Source organism: Aplysia californica, unplaced genomic scaffold, assembly GCF_000002075.1.
Source record: "Aplysia californica isolate F4 #8 unplaced genomic scaffold, AplCal3.0 scaffold00786, whole genome shotgun sequence".
Classification (NCBI taxonomy): Eukaryota; Metazoa; Mollusca; class Gastropoda; order Aplysiida; family Aplysiidae; genus Aplysia; species Aplysia californica.
This window is the reverse complement of record NW_004798056.1, coordinates 272,833-290,321: the sequence shown is the minus strand read 5'-3', so window position 1 is coordinate 290,321 and position 17,489 is coordinate 272,833. Positions and strand designations below refer to the sequence as shown.

Genomic DNA, 17,489 nt, shown 5'->3' with positions numbered 1-17,489 from the left:
GGAGAGAGTGGAGAGAAAAGAGAAAAACATAGAGAGAGGGAAGCAGAGAGACAGACAGACAGAGAGAGACAGACTAACAGACAGACGTACAGACAGAGAAAGAGAGAGAAAGAGAAAAAGCTTGAGAAGTTTTAGTTTTGTTGGTTTTTCTGAGTGTGTGGGCATTCTATTGGAGGTGCTGCTTCAGATGTTTTTTTAAAGATCGACTGATTAGTTCCTGAGGAACATTGTTTATACTGTCTGTTGGTGTGTGTGTGTGTGTGTGTGTGTGTGTGCGAGTGAATGTGTATTTAAATCTGTCAGTTCGTGTTTGGGGGTAGAAAGGGGGAGGGGGTGGGGAGGGTTAGCGTTTGGAATGTTCACCAAACAAGGGAGGAATTGAAGTTAATAGAGACAGCTGTGTGCCTGCTACATTTCTGGAGAAAGCTTTTCTGTTGATAGTATTGAGCGGACTTGAATTGTTCATTTGCTCTGTCTGTAGACTCAATAGCATCTATTATTATGGGGAACCTCTAGTGTCAGCATTCTCATGGTGACATATTTATTGTAATTACACTGTCTACTCTGTTAATTTATTCAAGGGAAAGGGAAACTAGAGCTGTAATGAGGAAGGGATCTATTTACATAACCTCTCCTGACTGTTTAACTTAGAAGAGTAAACAGAGACAGGAGTAGATGATGGGGCAGAGAGACAGAAACATGCACCCACACCAGTGGTCTGTATCTGGGCACAGTGTTTAAGACTAGGTCAGTGTTCTACTAAAAAGGGTTTTTAGATTTCACACAAAATGAAGTGATTTTTTTTTTTCTGTTGGTTTTATTTGTTTTTATCTTCTTTTTTTTCCCAGTTGCTTTTATAGCTGTTATTGCCTTCATTCTTTTCTGCTGGTTATGGTTGTTAATACCATTATTTTTTCTTTTGATTGTAGTTTTTATCATGATTTTTGTTTTGTTTTTTATAAAGAAGTTATCATTATATTTCGTTTTTGGTTACAGATGTTATTATTGCTATTTCTTTTCTGTGATTTGTTTAGTTATTTATTATCATTCCTTCTCTCTTTCACCAACAGGTGCCTCTTTTGGAGCGTGGGGACATCATTATTGACGGAGGCAACTCCGAGTACAGGGACTCCAACGTAAGTTCTTGTGTTGTGATCTGATCCTCATTTGGGTTTATTCTCTCCATTGCTTCATCATTCTGCAAAGCTTTGGGTGGAACAGAGAACTTGTTTAGGTAACAGGCTGAAAAACCTCGGTTATTTTCTCTCTTTTTGTTTGTTTTATTGAATTAGTTAACACTTCCCCCCACTCATTTAGAGAAAAGGTTTTAGGAATTTATGTTGTTTCCATTTGCCATCTTTTTGCTGAATGCAGAGAATTAGAAAATTTGTGTGGATTATGCATGCAGGTCTCAGCATTTTGATCATTATTTTATAAGTTTCTTTATTACCTCTTTTTCTACTTTTTTTATATTAAAGGTGCAAACTGGATTTTCTTAAATAAAGGTAACATACTTAATTCCAATCTGAATAATTCACTCACATGTATATGCAAACAACGTATCATAATTTGCTTTTTAAAAAATGCAAAAAGATGATGTGCGGATATGAAGTCAATGCTTTTTTTAAAAATCAGAAATATTCACTCAAACGAACAATATATTCTTGTTCTGCAGCGTCGTTGCAAGGCCCTGAAAGAAAAAGGCATCCTCTTCATCGGCAGTGGTGTCAGTGGAGGCGAGGAGGGAGCTCGCTATGGCCCATCTCTCATGCCCGGTGGCGCCGAGGAGGCTTGGCCAGCTGTCAAGGACATCTTCCAGTCCATCTCAGCCAAGGCTGATGGAGAACCCTGCTGTGACTGGGTGAGTGGGAGCAGACATACTTTATTTACACTTTGGAGTCCCATCTCGCCAATCGGCAAGAACGCCGAACATCCGCTCCCGTCACAAAACGCTGATCGGCGATGTTTACCACCCAGTTTCTTTGGATTTCCCCCCAAAATGCTTGTGATGGCGAGGGTTTTTACTATATGAGCCTTGTGATGACAAAGTGTTAAATCTTAGGAAGGTGTGTGACCCCCTACGATGTTGTGCACTAGTGAGAATACTAGTTCAAATTTGGAGGTGAGGGTCAGTTTTATGACCTAAACTGAGTCGATAGTGCTGTAAACACCTACCCAAACAAACAAACAAGCGTTCAGTTTTACTGCAGCTATGACACTTTGTCAAAATGGTTCACAATGGCATTGATTATAATCTTGAAGTGTAAAGAGGGTGTTGTTATGGATGCTGTACCATAGTCATACATACCCTAAAAAATGTATGACTATTAACTATTTGAATATGGAACTTTATGTGGTGTACAGTTATAGCTTCTGTAAAATTACTGTAAAGGTAAAAGCCATATGGTGAAATCACATACTGTATAGTTGGGGATAAGTAAGATATCGTTTTACATTGGCACAGTGTTGTATTGATAAGAGAGATGCAACTGTAATTTTTTAAAAGTCTCATCTGAGGAAAAATAAATGCTGGAAAAGCACTCTACCATTTCGTTTTCCCAACTGAAATTTGGTCCATAATTGCGTATTTATATTATATGTATATTTTCGTAGTATATTTTATCATACCGTTACATTCACGGTATACATTAACTGTCACGCTATTGTTCAAAGTAGATTGTTAGAGGGAAGCACAGGTAGTTGTTTCTGTCTGTCTGTCTGTCTGTCTTGATTTTTATTCCCCCAACATCAAATGTCTATTGGTAGAACCATCGGGAACTAGAAAGCCTATCATATCTGCAGAAGTGTCATCTCATATCGTGTCTCTCGCCAGGTTGGTCCTGAGGGTGCCGGCCACTTTGTCAAGATGGTTCACAACGGCATCGAGTACGGCGACATGCAGCTCATCTGTGAGGCCTACAACGTCATGAAGGACGCTCTGGGCGTGAGCCACTCGGAGATGGCCAATGTAAGTCGTTGGACTGCAAGGTCCGCAGTTATAGACTATAGTGTATAGTGGGTGGATGACGGGTGCTCTAGTGTTGTTTGCTCTTTCTTTCCTATCAATCATCTATCGTCCTTATCTCTCCTCCCTTCTTTTTTTGTCTTGTAACACTTCTAATTTGTGCTCTTACTTGACCTAATTGTGTTGCTGGTGCTCTAAAACTTTTACTAAAATTAAAACTAAAGCTGTGCATAGTCTCATTTAATGCTTTGTGCATAGTCTCATATTACAAACTGTGCATAATCTCAAATTGCAGATTGTGTATATCCTCATGTATATTACAAACTGTGCATAGTCAGTGAAGATCTTTTGGCCTTTGTCTATTTCTCAAACCCCCCCGAATATCATTCGAGTTAGTGTCATAGGTTTGCAGTAGGATGACGCATGCTTTCAATATCTAACAAGACGTGAGTTCTTTTTCTATAAGTGGAAATTTTTTTCCATCGAGTTTGTCTCTCCTGGATTGCTGTATCCACCTCAGCCCAGGTTGGCTCAGATAGACAAGGTTAAACAGCCCTCCTTCTTCATTATCTAAATTGTGTCGTTAAAGGCATAAAACATTTACAGTCAAATCAAATGAAAATTGAATAAATGGTTGAATAAAATTGAATAATGGGTTGGTTCTGATAGGTAAGGCTAAAGCAGCCTGCCTCCTAATTTATTTAAATTGGGTCCTTCGGGGTCTGAAACGTTTACTATCAAATCAAATTATTAGAGAGGTGAGCAGAGTAAGCCTGATTCCCCATTTGGACTTCTCTGTTGACATCTACCCCTTGGCGGTCATATGACCGTATGCAGTTGTAAGTGCAGTAAAACCTTAACAAAAACTTTAAAAAATCAAATCATTCAAAATATTTATATTTTAACTAAAACCATGTAAACCAATTTGTCTCTAGGTGTTTGAGGCATGGAACAAGACAGAACTGGATTCTTTCCTCATCGAGATCACCACAGACATCTTGAGGTACAACGACACTGATGGTGAGCCCCTGGTCACCAAGATCCGGGACTCTGCCGGACAGAAGGGCACAGGAAAGTGGACGGCCATCTCAGCTCTGGACTATGGCGTGCCTGTCACGCTTATCGGTGAGTGTCTCATTGCCAGTTAGATCAATTCATTTCCTCCTTCCCCTACAGAGCTTTCCCAAGCTCTGTAGGTAGAAGAAAAGCATAGCCTCCTTTCCCCATTTTGAATGTACTTTACCTAATGTGCAACATCTGGGGGTGCTTTGGGGTTGATGCGATGTCTTATCAGGTCCGGCTTTTTTTCTTTTTCACAGTCATTTCTGTCCATCTGTTTTGCTTTTTCTCTGTTCTAAACAACTGTTAATTGTTTCAACATTGTTTCTTTACACAAATGAACAAATACACGATTACACATTTCTCCCTGGCATCGGGTGGTTGATGGGTGTTCTAATGTAGTGTGCTCCTTCTTTCCTATCGAACATCTAACGTTCTTATCTCTTCTCTTTCTTTTTTTGTATGTAACTCTCCTGTAACACCTCCTAATCTTTGGCACTTGTTTGTATGACCTGTTTGTGTTGCAAGTGCTGTAAACTTTTTAATAAAACTAACTTCTCTTTGACTCATACGGACAAAAATGTTGTATTGTCCAGGTGAAGCCGTGTTCGCTCGCTGCTTGTCTTCTCTGAAGTCTGAGCGTGTGCAGGCCAGCCGACAGATCCCGGGACCAGCAGAGACCAAGTTCAAGGGTGATGCCAAAGCCTTCATTGAAGATGTCAGACAGGTGAGTTCACCTTACTGGAAGAGTGGCTGAGAAAAAAGAATTTCTCTTAAGACCCATGACTTCTTTTCTGTGCCTAGTTATTTTAAATGAAAAAAAAAAACCTTGCTTCTCTCAGAATTCTTCCTGATTTCATCTCTCATAATTCGCCAATTTTTTTCATCTTTTCGGTTTAAATGTCCTATAGTTTTTGTCACTTGAGTTAATCCACTCTGGCTGGAAACAGTTGTTTAGTTGTTTTATATGTAATTCTCAGAGTGCTTCCCATATTTATTGTGACCTTAATAAAGGTTGATTGAAGTTAGGGTTTGAAAAAATGTTTATTTACTTGTAGTAGGCCAGTTCTGTAGATAAAAGTGTGAATTTTGTTTTATTTTGTCTTTATATAGACTCAAATTTATAAGTGTTCTGTGTCTGAGTGAATGATCGGATGTCGTCTCTGAAAGGTCCTACCTCTTTTTAAAAAAAAATTAGCCCTCTGTTTTTTCTTACTGTACGTCTTCCTCTTACTGAGAACCAACTGGCCGCTACTGTGTTGACGTGTTTCTCTTTACTCTGAAGCAATTACTGACTCCTCATGTGACATTTCCTCTTCTCCTCACAGGCCTTGTACGCCTCCAAGATTGTCTCCTATGCACAAGGGTTCATGCTGATGAGAGAGGCTGCGAAGGAGTTCAACTGGAAGCTCAACTTTGGCTCCATCGCTTTGATGTGGCGTGGAGGATGCATCATCAGGAGGTTTGTATTCACCCAGTCCTTTTAAAAAACTATTATTCCTTTAGGACCATTTGAGAAAACTTTTACTTTGTTTGAAGCAAAGACTTTGGGGGGAGGGGGGAGGGGGGGGGAGGGCTTTGCTCTTGGTAAAACGTAAATGAAAAGCAATCAAATCCTGGCCAGATGTATTGAAATTATTTGTTCTTCTGAGCTATCAGGGTGGTAACTTTTTTGTTTTTGTGCTAGTCTTTTGAAGGTTCTTGTCTGGACCAAGATGGCATATGGTTGGAGGGTGTTACTGGTGTATTGATGTGCTTTTCCTCACTCAAGCCAGGCGTGGGTATTGTGAAAAACTGGTGTTGGGGGACTAAAATTTATGAACTTCTGTTCCAAGTTTTCTTTTTAAGTTTCAGCTAATATCGAAATGACTGTTCTCATTATGGTGTCTGGCCTGTCTTTGTTCATTTCTCTTGTATTTAATTTGTTTTGTTTTGTTCCTCTCCTGGCAGTGTGTTCCTTGGAAACATCAAACAGGCCTATGACAAAAACCCCGAGCTGAGCAACTTGCTGTTGGACGACTTCTTCAAGACTGAAATCACAAAATGCCAGGTATGTCCCTGTCTCTGTTGCTCTCACCACCTGCACGGTTCTTGGCCTTTCTGTAACAGCTACTCTTCTTTACCTGAGCTTTAGTTTGGTTCTGGATTCTTAATTGTGTACTGTTAATGGTGATGATAATGCAAATTTTTTCCCTTTGGTTTTAAAAAAATAAAGTTTAAAAAAAAACTAACTTTGTTTTAACAAGTTTTTAAGGCTCTGTAGTCCCCCCATTCTGTAGGAGGGGATGTTGATTCGCCACCTCAAAAGCAAATGAGGATACTTGAAATTTAATGTGGGGTTTAAGCATGGGATTTAAAAATATTATACGAAGCATTTTTCTCAAACTAATAAATAAATAAATAGCTTGCAAAGCTCAGCTCAGAGATGGTTTATGGTTTATAATAATAATGTCATGATTGTGTCATCTCTACAGGAGGCCTGGCGTAGAGTTGTGTCCCAGGCTGTTCTTCTTGGCATCCCCACCCCTGCCTTCAGCACCGCCTTGGCCTTCTTCGATGGTTACCGCAGCGAGACCCTGCCCGCCAATCTCATCCAGGTATGCGAGGAATCTGTCTACTTGTATAGGAAGTGCAGTATAGTTATAATAATCACATATTTTTATGTAGTGCAAATCCATGCTCTACAACATGCTCTATGCACTTTAGAATTATTGTTATCTGAGCATCCCCTTGACCACTTACACTCTTGGCTGCCTTGGAAGCATACAATGCAAGCTGCGCATTACTTTGTACTGAAACACGAACAAACTTTGTGAGGGCTTGGAAATCAATCTTGATAGTCGGGTTTGTTTATCTGTTTATTTGTTTATGTAAAGAGAAGCACATGGACACAATAGTGGGTCATTTAGTGCTGGGAAAAGAAAGACAGACAGACAGAAACAACAGAGGGAAAGTGTAGAAGTAGGACTTACCAGTGACATCCCTCCAACCACCTGTAACAGTCTAGCATCAGACCTAGATGGTGATCTAATTGTCCTCTAACTGTGCTAGGGTTAAGCCTGAAGTAACAGAATATGTTGAAAAGATGGGAGTAAGGTGAGGAGAGCTGAGACTAAGATACATTGTTGTTCTGTTTGTTTCACAGGCTCAGAGAGATTACTTTGGAGCACACACATACGAGCGCAACGACGCACCAGGCAAATTTGTTCACACCAACTGGACCGGCAGAGGAGGAAACGTGTCATCTTCCACGTACTCTGCATAGTTTTCGTATGAATCTGCCTTGTGCTCTGGAGTATCATTTCACAATTCATGCACCAAGCATCTCAATTTTTGTTGATTGTTGTTGTTGACAGCAAATGACAAACACCCTTTCCGTCTTTTGTTTCTGTGAAAATAAAGAGTTATTGTTATGATGTCCCTTTACATGAATTTGTGTCATAATTGCCTCTGTTATTGTTCTGTTATTTCAGATGTGATTCTAATTTATTTTGAGGGGAACCGCCTCCTATAACATGTTTTGTTCTCCATATCTCTGCTATCACGCTACTTGAGGAAATCAGTCTGTTTGGTCTTCTCTCTCTTCTGGTCTGTCAAGATGAAAATCAAAATCAGCAGACTCTGTTTTAGTTGTTTGTTAGTTTTTTTCTTCATATGTCAAGGATGTGTGATTTCTTGATAGATCTAATGTTTTTCCTGCTGACTTACATTGATAGAAATTATTGTTTGATCTTTTCCATCTTTAAATGATCGCAAATGGTTTTAGTGTTGAGACAAATAGTAACATTCCTGATTTGTCGCTAGGATGTGAGCACTTCTCTGCAAAGTGAACAAATAATTGTTCCATTTTGATACTAAACCCTGTATTTTTCAAGAATGGAGAGTGTTTATGCATAATTTATTGTTGGCACATGTTATGTATCACAACTGCGCATACACCTTTTGTAGCAATGTTAAGTTTAATTGAATCGAACCCATGCCTTTGTCAATTTAAGTGCATTTATTTTTGCACGCAGCATATTTTGATTTTAAGGCTTTTGTTCATGGTTTGAATAGGGAGAGTGCTAAGGTTTTGTTTTCAGTTATGACATTATGTTATATAGTTATTTATTTTATACTGAGGACCACAACAGTGTTGAGGAGAAGTTAGAGCAACTGTTTTAAAAAAGCTACTCCACATTTTGATCAAATACTGGGCATGTATTTCTGATTAAAAGAATGCTTATTTCATCATTGTTCATTGCAGTATACAATTTATTGTCAGCCAATTTGCCTGTAAATGCGTTTGTGCTTTTGATAAGGTTTGTATTTTAGGTGGGCTTTACTTACTGCTGTAGTCTCAGGAAAAATTAATTCCCTATTAGATCTAGGAACATGAAAGTCTGCCAGTCTTACTCTATTTTAGAGAGTCCATTGTGCAAGTCTCAAATGGATATGATTACAAAGACTGGTGGAGAATAAGAAATTGAGTTATGGGTTGCCTGGTCATTGGAGACAGAAATGAGATCAAGGAATAACCTCCAAACATATTTGGACTAGAATTTTAATTATAAAGGAGAGAACTACGATTGTTCGTACTCATTTAAGTCAAGAATATTTCCAAAGTTCAGAATATATGTTGAAGAATTACTGTTTAGTTTCACAGGTTTTTTTGTGTTTTAAAAAAATTTAATTTTGGTTATATAGCAGTGCAGTGAACAAAAGGAGGCTCAGTTTTGTAAGATCTGTACAACTTTATGTATATACATGTTTTACATTTTGAAAGAGAAATGCATGTATTGATTTTACTGTTGATCATGTCTTGTAATAAAATAAAAGAATTTATACTACTAAGTACTTTGTTTGATCGCTTTATGAATGCATATATATAGATCTATATAATATATAAGAACAAGACGGCACTGGATGTAGGCTTGATTCTGATTAAACGCGTTTGCATATGGTTCTTATGGAATAAAGGAAAATGAAATCACAAAAGTCTTCTCAGAATCAGCCCAAATGTCCGATTCAGAAGAACTCTAGTTTTTATCTGAATTTCAGGCAACTGACAGAAACGACATGGCTCTATATTGAAAAGATATACTTGTAAAAGACTTCCCTCATCTCTTGTTTCCTATCAAGTTAGTTGACCTCCAATCGAGTGAACTAATTCGAAGCTACTGAAAAGTCAGAGAATGAGGTGCTATGAAATTTCATTTTACTTCAAGAGGATATTTGTCGGTCTCAGGAATGTGGAGTAAGCTGTAGAAAGGTCATTTTGATAGGCCAGGTACATCTTCTTTCTGTGTCTAAGCAATACTTACACTTACAATATTTCAGTTTTATACTGCTATTTTTGATATTTTTTATAGAGTATTTTTACGTTTTGTAAGAGTGCTCATACTCATAATGATTTATAATCGGAAATGATTTTTTTGTCAAATCGGATAGACTGCTGATGTGTGTTGCGGCTGCCTGCAAATCGTTTGCATGAAAGATTCGAATACCAGTTTTGTTTATCTTTTGGGGGTTAAGAAAGTTTTTGTTTTGTTTTGTTACTTCAAGGTTTGCTTCAGACTAAATGTCTTGGAGAATGGTTTCGCATGGATGCTTTTTGGGGACTTCAAACCTTCCTCTTTGGAAAGATGAATATATTTCTGCTATCATTATTATCTGATTACAAGTTGTTTTGGAGGGGGGGGAGGAGGGGTATTCAAAGAAATTTTTGGGGGGTCATATGAGAGCGTGGTTAAATGTGGGTTATCTTCTGCGGGAGCAGGGCTACCCAAACATGAGAAATCACCTAATTTGATGACATTTCCTCTATGAATTTTCAAGCAATTATTCTTCTGGTTTGTGCCATAATTGTCACAACATGCTGTTGTCCCAAGACAAGTGGAAGTACGTACAATTATAACTGCAGTTTTCAACTGTAAAAGAAAAAAATTTAATAAAGTCATAATACTATGAATCCATGAGATGTGTTGTTTTACATCAGTGCAGTAATAGTCGTTTGTATACACACAGGGACTTCATAGATTCTGGATACATATATACATACACACGTACGCAGTTCTGTCTTTTACTTTAGTAATAGTTCTCATACTGATTACTTGCCTTCATCATAGGGCACTGATTGTTTTGAAGTAATTGTTCAAGTTTTAAGCCCCTTTCAACCCCATTTAACTCATCTTGAAAGCAGGAGTGGGTGGTTGGAGGGTGCTACCGTTTCCTCTCCATCCACTCCGTTGTTTCTCCTGTCACTTCTTTTTCCCTTTCACTTAATGACCATCATTTTGTGTTGATGTGCTTCTTTCTCTTTCTTCCAACTAAACTAGAATGCTAGCTGCTTCAACCATGTTTGTCAGCGTGAGAGATGACCCAGGTTTTATGAAATTAGTACATTCTGACAAATGTGTTTCTGTTGCAAGAGAAATGAGCACCTCTGAATTTACTTTTACAGTAGGGGGAGGTGGGAAAGAAGGAGCAAACCACACCAGAACACCCGCACACCACATACAAAACATGGACCAATACAGCACAAACACAGTCATCTGTTTTGATAGAACAGTGTCCGAGGCCTTAACCCTTTGAGACTTTGCCACCGGTAGACCGGTGGCGCTTAAAACTGCCCATATGCCTGGCCACCGGTACAACGGTCTTACTCTTACTAACCACCTGGCCTGCCCGGGATAAAACGCACATGGAAAACAGCGTTTGCTACACAGGATATCATTTATTTCGAAAATCTTTCTGAATTAGATGCTGGTAATGAGAGGATTACCTTGAGTGGGATATGGAAAGTGATTCTGATTATCACATGAATGTTAGTAATATATTGCTCAGGAGCTCAGGCAGAGGGGTACGATAGTCTCAGGGAGTCAGGGCTCAAAGGGTTAAACAGAGAGAACACTTTACGCTTTCTATATAGGGCTGGGGTGAGCAAGCAAGCCCTCGTAATACACCTCATGTCTTGCATTCTTTCAGTGCCTTGACAAGACACTAATAATGAATATTACACTACTTACCTGCATATTTACAGCGAAGGTATTCTCTCTGCCTTCAGCCAACAACTGCTCGTCATCCTAGAACTATTTTGTCGAAAGTGTACTTAGATCTAAGTAAAGACTGCACTTTGGACAAAATTGTTTTTTCAGTAAGAGTTTCACTGCACTTGCAACACAATCAAGTCATATAAGTGCCGAAGATAAGAGGTGTTACAAGAGAGTAACAAACACAAAAAAAGGCGGAGAGATAAGGACAATAGATGTTTCATAGGAAAGAAGGAGCAAATCACACCAACCACCCACAAATTTAGACAAAATACTTCTGAGGCGACATACTGTCTGCACAAAACGAGAACAAGCCTTTTTTTTTTTTTTTCAGAAAGAAACTCGGAGGTCGGTCACATCATATAGTCAGTATATATAAATAGCTTGATTTTATTACACAAATTTGCAAATGATAGAAAAATTGGAGCATGAGCAAGCCAAAGCAGGAAAAAGGGTAGGAGTAGGGATTCCATCCAGCACGGTATACATGATAAAAAAAAGGGGTACACAGCACCTCACAGTCAAAGCAACAGTGGAGGAAAATGCAAGGAACTGCAATCATTGTCATCATAAGCACTTACTAGAGTCTTGGAAACATTAAAAACAACTCCCAAGGAAGGTCTCGTAAATACATGTAGTTAGTCTTCTTGTCTTCTTTAAACATTTCACCACTTTTATACAGACTTCAAGGAATGAAGAAAATTGCTCTGTAATTTTCAGTAATGCTTCACATCTCTCACAAATGCGTTGCTTGGTAAAAAAACAAACATGAGAATAGATGTGTTTCTTAGCGGCCAATGGAAATAATGCAGTTGGCAACTGTTCCACAAGTTGGGACCTTTTTTTTTTTTAAATTAAAAAAGCTGTCTTAAGCAAAGAGAGACAAAATGAAAAACAGAAAAAAAAATCTGCCAGCACAATATACCAGACTTTTTTAACAACCATTCTATCAATTTCTCATAAGAATCAAGAAGGCCGAAATCACATTGTTCATGAACATTAGCTTGATTTTGAGTGAACTTATTTAGATGCTTCTACTACTTGTCTGAAATCAAACGAAATATTATGTCTTTATAAAGGAAATCCACTACTCAGTGTATGACTTCGTCAGGGCGGCACTTTTTAAACTGTGGAGTTCGGCAGAGTCTTACAATATCACTGAGCAGCGGAAATTAAGAATACTCGCCCTGTTAAAAATCTAAATACTGCCCGATTTACTTTAATTTTTTATTCTAGAAATGAAAAGTTGAATAGATCTGACAAAACCAGTTACTGTAGTTACAGACCTAGAAAACATATTGAAAGGTGTTTACGACCTCACAAAAATCACACTGGTCATCAAGTTTATTTCAGCAATGTGTGCAACCCCCCCTTCCCCCCCAAAACAAAAAAAAACAGTATACCGTGTAAAAAAAAGTTTAAAATGTATTTTCTTTGAATACTAAACTGTTGTTTTATTTCTGTTTAGTCAGTCCTTACAAAATCAAGTCAGTCTACTTTTTAACTTTGCGTAGATAGAACAACTTGTTTTTGGTTTTTTTAGTTTTTGTGAATATCTCTGAAGGAACAATATGTTACAGTTTTGTTTCATTGACATTCATGGCGCCAGCTACAAATTGATCACACACATATTTGTTTTCAAAAGCCTAATTTTATTTACCTCCTGATATGATTTGAATTGGAAAGTATTTATTTTGTTTTCCAGTAAATCCAAATCCATGCATGGTGAAGAACATTATGTTCCATGATGAGACAAAGGGGAAAAAAAGAGTTTTCTTACATTTAAGATGTGTCAGCTTGCATCCAAAATCATCAACATATAACATAAAAGTTCCTAAACATTTCAGTCATCCGAGACATTGTGTTTTTTAAGGAACAACAAAGTCACTGCAGATATAACATGTACCCTTGTGTGTGCGCAGATTGGTTTGAAGGGAGTATTATATTCTAGCACAATACAAGGTGGAAAAAAACCCCTGTCAGAGACTTTCAAAGAACAGCTACCATCAATGAACGGAGAAATCACTTTCTGTTATAAGTTGCAGAGAAAAGATTGCTAAGACAGTCATTTTGAAAAATCTATCTGATGCATAGTGAATTAGTGTTTTTACTGCACAATGCTTCTTACTTTTTGTACTTTTAAAAACAAAAATAGGAGAAAAGGTTTATGATTACAAGATAACTAGTGGAAATTCATGTGACAATTGAATAGAATTTTGTCTTAAGAGGCAAGAAGACTGAAAATTTCATCATCAAAATAAGAAGGGTGAGGTAGATATAAACTAACACAATATCAAATTGTTGATCTTCACAAGGGGGAATCCATTTGGCAGAGAAACATATAAGAATGTGTAGTTGTTATAATGGCAGATCCAGTAAATATAAGGGTGACAATTCGATAAAAACTTTTCACTACGTTACACTGCTAATAATGAGTCAACAATGAACCAAAACCATAAGTATCACGACATGGTGGAATCAGGCGCTCATCAACTTTTGGGCATGTGCGGAAATTAGTATCATCTTACAGTTTGATCGATTTGTCTTGCTATTAAAGAAAAAATACCTGAATATCTTTAATAGAAATCGAAATATCTGAGATTGAAGGAGGTGTGGGTTGCCTGGTTTCACTAGTTTCAGGGATAAAGTTAGCGAGAAATTGGCGCTACAGTTTGGTGACTTCCATAGCCTGATAGTCAATGGAAACTGAAAAGTTACAACTGTTGTGCTTCTTAATCAATGTTTTTCAGTAAAATCTACTAAGAAATGTGTTTATAAATGGACACAAAAGGTGTTGAGCTAAGAAAAAAAAATTGATACAACTGCCAAACTAGCAGAAAATGCCTGTTTAATCGATTTTATTATTCAATTTTTGACGAGCCCCTGATTTCATCACGATGCCTCACAATTGCAATTACAATTTCCATTCGAAATATCTTTTCAAAAGGAGGAACTGCCAAACACAACTACCTTTTTCCATCAATCTCTGCACGTTATAAAGATAGAGTTAGATGGTTAGAGAATCACTCCAAACAAAAAGACGTGTATATGGTCACCACTCGTTACATGTATTCAGCAATCGGTTAAACAGCCCTTTCCCTACTGTCAGATAATCCAAGAAGAGGGACCTCCGAAATAAACTTACATCTCGGATAAGACAGAAAGAGATCCATGTGTGTGGAGAGCCTTGAAAACTCCCCTTACAACCCAAGTCGAAGAACGTCCCATTGAGGACTTAAACCCGGGAAATCTGCACCACAGTCCAGTGTGATGCCAACTGAGCAAACAGCCCACTAATACATTCAGCAATTCACGTAGCACAACAACAAAGAGTAGCGTGCGAGAAAGAACTGTAGGTCCCCATCATTGCCTGGCACACCGCGAGGATATGTGTTGATACAGGAGATGATATGATGAGTGGCCTCTCCCGGTAGAAGGCCTTTATTACGAGGACTCATAAACTACATAACTACATCATAATGAAAAAAAAAGGTACGAGCAAGATCCTGCTGCTGATAAGACATCTGGAGAATCTATTCTGTGAAACATTTTAATAAGCGTCAGAAACTTCATACAGCTGAATCACGCAAACAGGGTTTGCCCATTAAGTCACACCCAAATGGTACGCAAGAAGAGACTGAATTTGCAGGTGATACAGTTGGAACTGCTTAATTAAAAAGTGACATAGCCTTGTCCTGAATCCCCTCTAAAATCCAAAAGACGATATGCCAACTTCCCAATACCACCCACCAATCAAAATTCTATTGTATTACCTCTGATGAATATCTCTATCATTCACATTTTCCATCTCTGCTGACTGTGTCAAGTATCCACTTGATTGCAGAAAAAAAATCATCCACCCACATTCCTCCTGAATCCACTTTTTACGTACACGGGAGGGAAAAAAAAGGTTTATAGGACAAACCAGCATCTCTGCGAGTCACAGCATGACAGTCACCACAACAACAGTAAAGGAAAATGACATTTACATCATGTACAGATCGCTGGAAACAAACAGCGCGAGTGATTCTTACAGAACGCAGTGAACTCTCTGCCCAGAGGCTAGCTTACTTGTACTCCTGATGAAAGCGCGAACTGATAAGGCGGAGGACAACAAGAACAGCGAATGTGCACCAACCTGATTACAGTCATCAAGCAGAATTGAACGGAAATTCCAGCTCTGACAAACAAACAAGCTAGCTCAACTATCACAGGGAATACACAATCTAATCTTCAGACAGAAAAGACCCACCAGAATACGGAAACCCCCATCCATTTTCCCATCCCAAGTTTGAGAAGTGAAAAAAGAGTGGAGCCTTCAAAGCTACACACATACCACCCTTTTACTCACACATGTCCCGAGAAATAACCAACAGAGGTTATCATCAAAACATACTTTTCCATTGATGCGATTACCGTTACAAGAATCATGAGTCACAAAAAGTAGGTAAAGAATATATATATATATATATATACAACCCAAGCATTTGATCTACAGCCCATGAGTACTAAATACATTTTCAAAATCCAATCTGAGCAACGCCTTAAACCTGTGACTTTGTACTTCTGCCCGACAACAATTTCAGACAACAACAGCCAACCACTGGACTCAATTCCCTGGTAGTAGAATTTAGCCAATCACAGATGAGAATAATATGAACAATACTCAGATTTAACAATGGAAGCCTTGGAATGAATATCAGAAAACAGAACGCTCTCCGCGTCTTAAAGGAGAAGAAATGGTTGAGTCTCGAATGCGTGACCATTGCTTAGGCAAGATAGATGCAATCTTCAACAGTCTGTTTTGATCATCATACTTCAAGGAAGAAAAAAGACTTCTCTTCATTTTGACGCCACCCCCCCTCCCCCTCCCCAAAAACCACCACCACAAAGCACCCTAAACTCTTTTAAGGACATAAACCACAAAATGAATGAGATTTATGGTCACCATACCACAATATCAAGAGGTTCATGTACAGAAGTTTCCCCCCAAAATGTAAAATTTAACACAAAGACAATGACAATGGTCATTTCCGTCTGGACAAAAGTAATACTAAAGAAATACACAGACCAGACCATACTAGAGGGCCCACCTATCATTTACAGATAGAACACTCTACAGAACTGGAGAGAAAATTGGCTTAATTCATGGGTATCCAAAAATAAACCCAAGCAAAACCGATTGGAGAAATACAAAAAAACCCAAAACGAAACAACTAAACTAGCAAGATCAAAACACTTGAATTTTAAAAAATAATTATAGAAACAAAGAAAAAAATATCAACCTTATGCACCTGAAGAATGCACGCTTTAGTAAACCCCACCCATAACCTTCTGCACGTCCCAGTAGGTAGTAGTGCCAATCTAGCCATCATCCTTTGGGTGCAGAGGTCCTGCAGCTTATGTGGCCAGGAGTCAAAAAGGTTAAACAAGTGACAACAACAAAGAAAATATTTGGAACAATGTCAGGAAAGACAATTATAATAAAAACAATAATCATAAAAGGATACGACAGCAATAATGATAATTATAATGATAATGGTGCCAAGTCGTTTACAGCTCACTGGCGTGATAGCGACCACATGACGATAACGATAAAAAAATTTTAAAATCATAATACTTATAACAATAATTATAAAATAATAAGAATCAACTTGTTACTATAATGCTGGACTTGGGAGTCCACTGAATGTAGGTGGGCAGGCAGGCGCGTGGGAATAGACAGATATATAAACAAAGGGACAACTATTTGAAAATCATACTCAACAGATCAAGAAAACAAGGAGGCCGTGGAAACAGCACAAGGACTAACAGCTTATTCTATGCGGTGGCTCATACGTATTTACATATTTACAACATTTGACGATGGCGCACGTTTTAAGTAACACACTTCAGCTGTTATAAAATCTCACTAAAAAGACATACCCAAAGAAAGAACAAAAAAAGTGCTCATAACAAAATGATTTTTTTTAGATAACGCTAAAAGGATTTCAATTCTAATCTCATATTTTAGTATGAGGATGTCAAATAATATATTCTTTTTCAGTTTTCTCAAGGAAGTTCTCTTCAAGTGAACCCTATCCACAGCTGTGAAGGTCACCGATTTAGCAAAAACAATTTTCAGCACGACTCAAGACTCATGACATACTAGTAGTTATGACTCCAGAATTATGGTATGGCTCAAATCAATAACAGCATGACGGGAGTTACAGCTGTAGAATGTCTTGTGAGTCATGTGTGCCTTATATTTAGCTGTAGCACGACTCCTGAGTTGTGGCACGAGTCAAAAGAGTCATAACGGCGTGACTCGCTCCCTTGTCTTGGCACGACTCAGGTCAACAAGCAGCACACATTAAAAAGGCCAGCGCTGAGCAGCAGTGTTGTGATATGCATATTCATTGAAAGCCAGTCGAAAGTGAAGAAAACGCATTCAG

The 17,489-nt window shown here is 38.2% G+C and overlaps 1 protein-coding gene across 1 annotated transcript in view; it reads left to right on the top strand.

The window, feature by feature from the left end:
• Positions 1–9,974, top strand: part of LOC101852801 (6-phosphogluconate dehydrogenase, decarboxylating) — a 14,882-nt gene extending 4,908 nt beyond the window's left edge. The window contains exons 4-12 of the mRNA XM_005109528.3: positions 1,071–1,136; positions 1,676–1,861; positions 2,834–2,968; positions 3,901–4,090; positions 4,621–4,751; positions 5,353–5,486; positions 5,975–6,074; positions 6,499–6,621; positions 7,170–9,974. Coding sequence (XP_005109585.1) covers positions 1,071–1,136; positions 1,676–1,861; positions 2,834–2,968; positions 3,901–4,090; positions 4,621–4,751; positions 5,353–5,486; positions 5,975–6,074; positions 6,499–6,621; positions 7,170–7,289 — 1,185 coding nt within the window. The 3' untranslated portion in view covers positions 7,290–9,974. The remainder of the gene's footprint in view (positions 1–1,070; positions 1,137–1,675; positions 1,862–2,833; positions 2,969–3,900; positions 4,091–4,620; positions 4,752–5,352; positions 5,487–5,974; positions 6,075–6,498; positions 6,622–7,169) is intronic.
• Positions 9,975–17,489: the final 7,515 nt, after the last annotated feature.